Source organism: Rhinoraja longicauda, chromosome 4, assembly GCF_053455715.1.
Source record: "Rhinoraja longicauda isolate Sanriku21f chromosome 4, sRhiLon1.1, whole genome shotgun sequence".
Lineage (NCBI taxonomy): Eukaryota > Metazoa > Chordata > Chondrichthyes > Rajiformes > Arhynchobatidae > Rhinoraja > Rhinoraja longicauda.
The window spans coordinates 92,881,935-92,892,978 of NC_135956.1; the positions used below are offsets into that span (position 1 = coordinate 92,881,935).

General features: G+C 50.5%; 1 protein-coding gene across 3 annotated transcripts in view; it reads left to right on the forward strand.

Annotated features, from left to right (window-relative positions):
• Positions 1-11,044, forward strand: part of LOC144592987 (DNA topoisomerase 1-like) — a 62,511-nt gene that overhangs the window by 28,680 nt on the left and 22,787 nt on the right. Inside the window, exons 10-11 of one of the 3 annotated variants that reach the window (XM_078398395.1) lie at positions 1,885-2,036; positions 9,590-9,705. In XM_078398395.1, the coding sequence (XP_078254521.1) occupies positions 1,885-2,036; positions 9,590-9,705 (268 nt within the window). Of the gene's footprint in view, positions 1-1,884; positions 2,037-5,017; positions 5,252-9,589; positions 9,706-11,044 lie in introns of those variants that run through there. The other 2 variants (XM_078398397.1, XM_078398396.1) reach the window with 2 other exon arrangements.

Genomic DNA, 11,044 nt, shown 5'->3' on the forward strand with positions numbered 1-11,044 from the left:
ATCACCTCAAAGTGCCGCAGTCCTGCTATGCTCATTCGTAAATGATCATGATGTCATAAGTGATAGGAGCAGAACTAGGCCATTCGGCCCATCAAGTCTACACTGCCATTCAATCATGGCTGATCCATCTCCTAATCCCATTCTCCTGCCTTCTTCCCATAACCCCTGACACCTATACTAATCAAAAATCTATTTATCTCTGCCTTAAATCTATCCACTGACTTGTGGCCTCCACAGCCTTCTGTGGCAAAGAATTCCACAGATTCACCACCCTCTGACTAAAGAAATTCCTCCTCATCTCTTTCTTAAAAGAATGTCCTTTAATTCTGAGGTTATGACCTCTAGTCCCAGGCTCTCCAATTAGTGGAAACATCCTCTCCACATCCACTCTATCCAGGCCTTCCACTATTCTGTACGTTTCAATGAGGTCCTCTCTCATCCTTCTAAACTCCAGCGGGTACAGGCCCAGTGCTGACAAACGCTCATCATATGTTGGTGGAGTCTTTAACAACTAACAAAGGAGATGGTTCCAAGAATATCTCCACCTTTAACAGCAATGTCTCATGAGAGTGCCAAAGATGACGCAGTCATTTCAAACTATATTCAGTCAGGCAGGCAGATGATTCATTTCTGTGGCCCCCTTGATGTCTCTGCCAGCACACAAGCTATCATCGGCTAATTCATAGTAAGAGAGGACAGAAACAGGCCCTTCGGCCCAACTCATCCATGCCCAACAAGATGCCCCATCTTAGCTAGTCCCACTTGCCTGTGTTTGCCCCATATTGCTCTTAAATCTTTCCTATCTCTACTTGCCCAAATGTCTTTTAAATGTTAGTGTACCTACCACAACTACTTCCTCGGGCAGCTCGTTCCATACACCCACCAGCTCCTGGGCTAAGCGTCAAGAGTCTTTTATTGTCATATGTCCCAGACAGAACAATGAAATTCTTGGAAAAAGTTACCCCTTGGGATGCTAGTAAATCTTCCCTGCCTTACCTTAAACCTATACGCACCAGCTCTTCCCTGCCTTACCTTAAACCTATACGCACCAGCTCTTCCCTGCCTTACCTTAAACCTATACGCACCAGCTCTTGATTTTCCTGCCCTGGAAAAGGGCTCTGTATTCACCCTATCCCTTTCATGATTTTATACCAGCTCATTCCATGAGTAAGACCTTTTGTGTGGGAAAATCTGCCCTTCACATTCCTATTAATTCATCATCCTCTTAACCAGAATATTATTTCAAAATGAGTTAATAAATAACTGGAGATCAGGTTGACACATTCTTTACTACTTCTTCCTAAGCGACCAAAAAATATGCACTGTATTTAAAAAATCAATAATATCAGTAGAATTGAGTGCATAAATTCATTAGCCATAGGGACAGTATTAGTCCATTCGGCCCATCATGTCTTGTCCACCATTCATTCATGGCTGATCTATTCCTCCCTCTCAACCCCATTCTCCTGACTTCTCCCTGTAACCTTTGACAACCGCACAAATCAAGAACATATCAATCTCCGCTGTAAAAATACCCAATAACGGCCTCCACAGCCATTTGTGGCAATGAATTCCACAGATTCACCACCCTCTTATAAAAAACCTCCTAATTTCCTTTCTAAAGGAATGTCCTTTAATTCTGAGGCCGTGCCCTCTGGTCCTAGACTCTCCCACTAGTGGAAACATCCTCTCCACGTCCACTCTATCCAGGTCTTTCACTGTTCTGTATGTTTCAATGAGGTCATCTGTCATCATACTAAACTCCAGCGAGTGCAGGCCTAGAAATGTTCATCATACGCGCATCAAACGCTCACAATTAACCTTGTTTCAACCCTGCTGTACTAGATAAAACTTGTTTCGACATACTGTTTTTTTGTATAACAGACGTCGTATGCACACAAAGGGCAAGAAAAAAGATCTGTGAAGCAAAGCAAGGATGTGAAAAATAGAGGCAAAGCAAAGGGAAAAAAAGGGGGAAAAGCTAAGCGCCTATTAAAAGAGGAAGAGATTAACAAAGAGGAAGAGAAATGGAAATGGTATGTTTAAAAGCTTTAGGATTATTATCATTGTGTAATACATCACTTGTATCATTGTAAATAACGAAGGCATGGTGGCGCAGCGGTAGAGTTGCTGCCTTACAGCGCCAGAGACCTGGGTTCGATCCTGACTACGGGTGGTGTCTGTACGGAGTCTCCCCATGTTTTGGAAATACAGGTGCTCCCCGGCTTACGATGCTTCAACGTGCGATATTTTGACTTTGGGATGGTGCAAACAACAGCGAGCCGTAGCTCACTACCGGCCACGTGATCGCGTGTATTAAATGCATTTACACTTACAATATTTTCGGTTTACGATGGGTTTCTTGGAACCCCATCGTAAGCTGAGGAGCACCTGTAATGTGCAGCTAAACAGGTGAGAGGGCAGCTTGCAACTTAAGGTAATGAGAAAGGTAGATCATAGGAGAGAGGTAGGTCATGGGAGAGAGGTAGATCATGGGAGAGAGGTAGGTCATGGGAGAGAGGTAGATCATGGGAGAGAGGGAGATCATGGGAGAGAGGTAGGTCATGGGAGAGAGGTAGATCATGGGAGAGAGGTAGGTCATGGGAGAGAGGGAGATCATGGGAGAGAGGGAGATCATGGGAGAGAGGGAGATCATGGGAGAGAGGGAGATCATGGGAGAGAGGGAGATCATGGGAGAGAGAGAGATCATGGGAGAGAGGGAGATCATAGGAGAGAGAGAGATCAGAGCTCATGACCTTGAGGTAGATATGGATGGGTTGGTGAGTAAGTCTGCAGCCAACAACAACATTGAAGGAGTTGCATCATTTCATTAATTTCCTTACTGGTGTTCAAGTTGTATCGGAGTAAAATAGCTGGTAAAATGCAGGTATAAAATTAAACACTGTTGGCATCTGTCCATCTGTGAGAGATGATGGTGTGGCTTTGCTGTCCTGTTTGGAAAGAGGAATGTTTCACCTGTGGTTGCATCTCCTGCTGTGACTGACTTGGCCTGACCTTGACAGGCAGACCCTTCCACAGCTCCCACAGATGAAGTTGTCTCTGGCCGTTGGGTTGGGGAGTGTGTTTAGGGTTGCCAACTTCCTCACTCCCAAATAAGGGACAAAGGGTGATGTCACCGCCCCGCGCCTCTCGTGACCTCACCCAGCCAGCAGCCACGTGCTCCCTCTCCACCAATGACAGCTGCCGGGAGGCGGGTTGCTGCGTAACCTCCATTAAGCGGCGCCCGGGCTAACACTGTCCGGGACTACAGCGGCCCCCGGGCACTGTAGGCCTACCGTGTCTTGTCCTACACTGTCCGGGACTACAGTGTCCTGGCCTACAATGTCCGGGCCTACTGTGTCCTGGCCTACACTGTCCGGGACTACAGTGTCCTGGCCTACACTGTCCGGGCCTACCGTGTCCTGGCCTACACTATCCGGGACTACAGTGTCCTGGCCTACACTGTCCGGGCCTACCATGTCCTGGCCTACACTGTCCTGGCCTACCGTGTCCGGGCCTACACTGTCCGAGCCTACCGTGTCCGGGCCTACAGCGCCGTCTGGGCCTAATACGGGACAAGGGCGATCCCATACGGGATAAACCAATTTAGCCCAAAATACAGGATGTCCTGACTAATACGGGACAGTTGGCAACCCAAAGTTGCCGTTGATCGTTTTGTGGTGTTGCCGCCTGGCCTCCAGGGTCTTGAACCACATGCCATCATGGTGCGTCATGTCATACCCGCCTGCAGGGCCTTCCTCCACCTCCCCCGGTCCTCAGTCAATAGTCAATAGTCAATTTATTTGTCACATACACATAACTATGCAGTGAAATGAAAAATTACCCACAGTCCAACAATAAGACCAATAAAAATAAGCAATTAAAATATGCAATAACACATACAATCATAAACCAACACCAAACAAAAGAAAACATCCATCACAGTGAGTCTCCTCCAGGCACCTCCTCACTGTGATGGAAGGCCAGAATGTCTTTTTCTCTTCCCCTGCCGTCTTCTCCCGCGGTCAGGCTGTTGGAGTTGCCACATCGGGGCGGTCGGGGCTCCCGACATTGAAGCCCCCGCCGGACGGTGAAAGGTCCGCGGCGGGCCGACCCAAGCCCCGCGATTTTGGGGCGGGCGAAGACGCTGACGCTGCCGCTGCCGGAGCTCCCGATGTCGGCCCCCACCCAGGGGCCTGAGGGCATCCGACGTCCAGGCGGCCCGCGCCGAAACCTCCGGAGACGAGTCGCAGCCGCTCCCGCAGCATCCAAAGTCAGCCAGCGCCGCAGGTGGTGAGTCCGGGCCCCGGGCTCTGCGAACCAGGTGCATGGCCGGTGGTAGGCCGCAACGGGAACGGAGACACGACACAGAAAACAAAGGTCGGGTCTGCGTTCGGGAGAGACACTTTTACAGTTCCCACCCCCCACATAACACACAACCACAAACACTACATCATATCTAAACTACAATTAAGACAAAAACAACAAAAAGACAAACGGATTGCAGTCAAGCTGCCCGCCTGCAGCTGCAAGGGCAGCAGCAACTTCCCAGTTGTCAGTGCCAATGTTAACGTTTGTCAAATGTTAAAATTACAGTAAACACAACATTGGCAGCTTTCAGAAAATGCCTGAGAATTTGCAAAGAACAATAAGAGAGTTAGATAGAGCTCTAGGGGCTAGTGGAATCAAGGGATATGGGGAGAAGGCAGGCACCGGTTACTGATTGTGGATGATTAGCCATGATCACAATGAATGGCAGTGTTGGCTCGAAGGGCCAAATGGCCTCCTCCTGCACCTATTTTTCTATTGAGTCTTTGAAAGCACCACTAATAAATGAAGCTAGTTATTCCTTCCTCTCTCTCGTCTACTTTTCTTTATCTCACTGTCTGTTGACTTGTACAACAAATGCGAGTAGGAACTAAAGGTGAGGCCAGTTACTGTCTGCAGGATCAGTTATCGTGTGCAAAATGTTATTTTTGTGGTGTGGGGAAAGAAATGAGCAGAGCCACAGGAAGTGTTTCCGGGTTGAAAGTTTGCAAGAGAATGAGATGGGCTTGATGGACGCTGCGTGTTGAAGGAAGCTAGGCATGGGGATCTCATCGCCAGGTCAGTGTTTCGTGATGTTACGAGCCGTGGCCTCCGTGACAAAAACGACCCTTATTAACATCAACGTTAAGCATTCTTGTGTGTCTCTGACCTCTTTAAGAAGCACAACTACTCTGGTTCCGAATTTACATTTTGCATTCAAGAGGTAAGTTTAGTTCAGTGTAGTTTATTATCACGTGTACGGAGGTACAGTGCTTGTTAACCCGTCAGCATGCCAGTTATCACAGTCAGTTATGGCATTTAATCTGCAGATTGATCGAATAAGGATCGTTTTAAAAAAACGGGTTGTCTAGTAAAATACGGTTGTTTTAGAAGTATTTACTCCTAAACCTTTCTCTGTCTTCATTCATGAATGAATGTATATTCATGTATTCAACTTATTGGTAAATGATTGTTTTGTGGGTGAGATTATTGGACTGGAAAATGAAAAGCTGTGGGTGGGTAGTTTTAAGGTGAGGGTCATAGATTTAAATCGAAGGTAGACACAAAATGCTGGAGTAACTCAGCAGGTCAGGCAGCATCTCTGGAGAGAAGGAATGGGTGATGTTTCGGGTCAAGGGTCTCGTCCTGAAATGTCACCCATTCCTTCTCTCCAGAGATGCTGCCTGACCCGCTGAGTTACTCCAGCATTTTGTGTCTACCTTCGATTTATGCCAGCATCTGCAGTTTTTCCTACACATCGTAGGTTTAAGGTGGGGGTCACAGGTTTAAGGTGGGGGTTGTAGGTTTAAGGTGGAGATCGTACGTTTAAGGTGGGGGTCCTAGGTTTAAGGTGGGGGTCACAGGTCTAAGGTGGGGTCACAGGTTTAAGGTGGGGTCACAGGTTTAAGGTGGGGGTCACAGGTTTAAGGTGGGGGTCACAGGTTTAAGGTGGGGGTCACAGGTTTAAGGTGGGGTCACACGTTTAAGGAGGGGGGGTCGTAGGTTTAAGGTGGGGGTCATAGGTTTAAGGTGAGAGGGGGGAGATTTAATAGGAACCTGAGGGGTAGCATTTTCACACTCGGGGTAATAGGTGTATGAAACAAGCTGCTGGAGGAGGTAGTTGAGGAATGTACAATCACAATGTTTGAGAAACATGCAGATAGGTATATGCATAGGATAGGCTTAGAGGAATATGGGCCAAATGCAGGCAGGTAGGACTAGTGTAGATGGGGCATGTTGGTCGGTGGGGGCAGGTGGGACTAGTGTAGATGGGGCATGTTGGTCGGTGTGGGCAGGTGGGACTAGTGTAGATGGGGCATGTTGGTCGGTGGGGGCAGGTGGGACTAGTGTAGATGGGGCATGTTGGTCGGTGCGGGCAGTTGAGACTAGTATAGATGGGGCATGTTGGTCGGTGCGGGCAGGTGGGACTAGTATAGATGGGGCATGTTGGTCGGTGTGGGCAGGTGGGGCTAGTGTAGATGGGGCATGCTGGTCAGCGCGGGCAGGTGGGACTAGTGTAGATGGGGCATGTTGGTCGGTGTGGGCAGGTGGGACTAGCGTAGATGGGGCATGTTGGTCGGTGTGGGCAGGTGGGACGTGTAGATGGGGCATGTTGGTCGGTGTGGGCAGGTGGGACTAGTGTAGGTGGGGCATGTTGGTCAGTGCGGGCAGGTGGGACTAGTGTAGATGGGGCATGTTGGTCGGTGTGGGTGGGTGGGACTAGTGTAGATAGGGCATGTTGGTCGGTGTGGGTGGGTGGGACTAGTGTAGATGGGGCATGTTGGTTGGCGTGGGCAGGTGGGACTAGTGTAGATGGGGCATGTTGGTCGGTGTGGGTGGGTGGGACTAGTGTAGATGGGGCATGTTGGTCGGTGTGGGTGGGTGGGACTAGTGCAGATGGGGCATGTTGGTCGGTGTGGGTGGGTGGGACTAGTGTAGATGGGGCATGTTGGTTGGTGTGGGTGGGTGGGACTAGTGTAGATGGGGCATGTTAGTCGGTGTGGGTGGGTGGGACTAGTGTAGATGGGGCATGTTGGTTGGTGTGGGTGGGTGGGACTAGTGTAGATGGGGCATGTTGGTCGGTGTGGGTGGGTGGGACTAGTGTAGATGGGGCATGTTGGTTGGTGTGGGTGGGTGGGACTAGTGTAGATGGGGCATGTTGGTTGGTGTGGGTGGGTGGGACTGGTGTAGATGGGGCATGTTGGTTGGTGTGGGTGGGTGGGACTAGTGTAGATGGGGCATGTTGGTTGGTGTGGGTGGGTGGGACTAGTGTAGATGGGGCATGTTGGTCGGTGTGGGTGGGTGGGACTAGTGTAGATGGGGCATGTTGGTTGGTGTGGGCGGGTGGGACTAGTGTAGATGGGGCATGTTGGTTGGTGTGGGTGGGTGGGACTAGTGTAGATGGGGCATGTTGGTTGGTGTGGGCGGGTGGGACTAGTGTAGATGGGGCATGTTGGTTGGTGTGGGCGGGTGGGACTAGTGTAGATGGGGCATGTTGGTCGGTGTGGGTGGGTGGGACTAGTGTAGATGGGGCATGTTGGTCGGTGTGGGTGGGTGGGACTAGTGTAGATGGGGCATGTTGGTCGGTGTGGGTGGGTGGGACTAGTGTAGATGGGGCATGTTGGTTGGTGTGGGTGGGTGGGACTAGTGTAGATGGGGCATGTTGGTTGGTGTGGGCGGGTGGGACTAGTGTAGATGGGGCATGTTGGTCGGTGTGGGTGGGTGGGACTAGTGTAGATGGGGCATGTTGGTCGGTGTGGGTGGGTGGGACTAGTGTAGATGGGGCATGTTGGTCGGTGTGGGTGGGTGGGACTAGTGTAGATGGGGCATGTTGGTTGGTGTGGGTGGGTGGGACTAGTGTAGATGGGGCATGTTGGTCGGTGTGGGTGGGTGGGACTAGTGTAGATGGGGCATGTTGGTTGGTGTGGGCGGGTGGGACTAGTGTAGATGGGGCATGTTGGTTGGTGTGGGCGGGTGGGACTAGTGTAGATGGGGCATGTTGGTCGGTGTGGGCGGGTGGGACTAGTGTAGATGGGGCATGTTGGTTGGTGTGGGCGGGTGGGACTAGTGTAGATGGGGCATGATGGTTGGTGTGGGTGGGTGGGACTAGTGTAGATGGGGCATGATGGTCGGTGTGGGTGGGTGGGACTAGTGTAGATGGGGCATGTTGGTCGGTGTGGGTGGGTGGGACTAGTGTAGATGGGGCATGTTGGTCGGTGTGGGCGGGTGGGACTAGTGTAGATGGGGCATGTTGGTTGGTGTGGGTGGGTGGGACTAGTGTAGATGGGGCATGTTGGTCGGTGTGGGCGGGTGGGACTAGTGTAGATGGGGCATGTTGGTTGGTGTGGGCGGGTGGGACTAGTGTAGATGGGGCATGTTGGTCGGTGTGGGCGGGTGGGACTAGTGTAGATGGGGCATGTTGGTTGGTGTGGGTGGGTGGGACTAGTGTAGATGGGGCATGTTGGTCGGTGTGGGCGGGTGGGACTAGTGTAGATGGGGCATGTTGGTTGGTGTGGGCGGGTGGGACTAGTGTAGATGGGGCATGTTGGTTGGTGTGGGCGGGTGGGACTAGTGTAGATGGGGCATGTTGGTTGGTGTGGGCAGGTGGGACTAGTGTAGATGGGGCATGTTGGTTGGTGTGGGCGGGTGGGACTAGTGTAGATGGGGCATGTTGGTTGGTGTGGGCGGGTGGGACTAGTGTAGATGGGGCATGTTGGTTGGTGTGGGCAGGTGGGACTAGTGTAGATGGGGCATGTTGGTTGGTGTGGGCGGGTGGGACTAGTGTAGATGGGGCATGTTGGTTGGTGTGGGCGGGTGGGACTAGTGTAGATGGGGCATGTTGGTTGGTGTGGGCGGGTGGGACTAGTGTAGATGGGGCATGTTGGTCGGTGTGGGTGGGTGGGACTAGTGTAGATGGGGCATGTTGGTTGGTGTGGGCGGGTGGGACTAGTGTAGATGGGGCATGTTGGTTGGTGTGGGCAGGTGGGACTAGTGTAGATGGGGCATGTTGGTTGGTGTGGGCAGGTGGGACTAGTGTAGATGGGGCATGTTGGTCGGTGTGGGTGGGTGGGACTAGTGTAGATGGGGCATGTTGGTTGGTGTGGGCAGGTGGGACTAGTGTAGATGGGGCATGTTGGTTGGTGTGGGCAGGTGGGACTAGTGTAGATGGGGCATGTTGGTTGGTGTGGGTGGGTGGGACTAGTGTAGATGGGGCATGTTGGTTGGTGTGGGCAAGTTGGGCTGAAGGACCTGTTTCCGCGCTGTATAACTGTCTCAGAATGGCTTGGGATAGGAGTTGCATGTGATCCGACATTTTAAAAGGGTCAAATAAGGAATGTACCTGATTCAAGTTCATCTTGGTGTTGAACACAATAGGGAATTGTCCTTCATGTCCGTTCCAAGCTGATGTTGCCAAGCTGTGAATGCCCTTTGGCACTTTATCGAGGATGACTTTAATTCCGTGATAGAGGCCGGCTGGTTTTTCACTGAAACATCCGTCATTGGAAAGTGTTGGTATTGGTCTATTCTGAGACTTCATGAAATGTCCACATTCTGCCTTCAGGTGGGAAGAGGAACTCTATGAGGATGGCGTGAAATGGATGTTTCTGGAACACAAAGGCCCGTTATTTGCCCCTGAGTACGAGCCCCTTCCCAAAGGCGTTGATTTCTGTTACAACGGTGAGTAAGAGTGTTATCCAGCCGACTATCAATGAGTGCATTATTAATGAGGTCTGGGAACAATATTTTACATTTTTATCATGCCAAATACTTAAACATAACAAGGATATTTAGGGTGCCTGATGAAATAATGAGTGAGGAAGGTACTTTCCTCTTATGTCGAGCCTAAAATGAAACCTGTCCCCCCCCCCCCCCCCCCCCAAAAAAATACAGTGTGGAAACAGGCCCTTCGGCCCAACCTGTCCACACCAGCCAACATGTCCCAGCTACACTAGTCCCACCTGCCAGCGCTTGGTCCATATCCCTCCAAACCTGTCCTATCCATGTACCTGTCCAACTGTTTCTTAAACAATGGGATAGATGAACTACCTCCTATGACAGCTTGTTCCATACACCCACCGCCCTTTGTGTGAAAAGGTTACCCCTCGGATTCCTATTAAATCTTTTCCCCTTCACCTTGAACCTATGTCCTCTGGTCCTCGATTGCCCTACTCTGGGCAAGAGACTGTGCATCTACCCGACATTCCCAAATATCTGGAGTTAATGATCAAACCTCCATTAGTGTTAAGATTATTTTGAGGAGGGAGAAGGCTAGACCTTTCAAGAAGGTACTAAATTGGAGGAAGGCAAAATAGAACATTATTAGGCGGGAGCTCAGGAGGGATTAGTTGTTATTGGGTAAGTCTGCATCTGATGTACAGAGGGATCTTGGGGTCCAAGTCCATAACTCCCTGAGAGTGGCAACACAAGCTGATAGAAGGCATATAGAAACAGCACTGCCATTCAATATGATCCAGGCTGATCATCCAAAATCAGTACCCCGTTCCGGCATTTTCCCCCTATCCCTTGATTCCGTTAGCCATAAGAGCTAAATCTAACTCTCTCTTGAAGACCTCCAGTGAATTGGCTCCACTGCCTTCTGTGGCAGAGAATCCCATAGATTCACAACTCTCTGCCTGCACGTGATCTATATCCCTCCATTCCCTGCATATCCATGTGCCTATCCTTAAGTCTCTTAAACACCACTATCGTATCTGCCTCCACCACCACCCCTGGCAGCGCGTTCCAGGCACCCACCCCCCTCTGTTAGCACCGCCTATCTCCTTTAAACTTTGCCCTTTGTAACTTAAAGCTATGATATGCTTGCCTTCATAGATCGGGACATTGTATAAGAGTCAGGAATTCATAATGCAGCAAAATAGGACTGTGGTGAGGCTGCATTTGGAGTATCTGGTTGCTCCCACTGCAGGAAGGATGTGGCATGGGTGCAGAGGAGGTTTACTAGAATAATGCATGAATTAGACATTAGCTATGAGGAGTGGTTGGAGAGACATACATT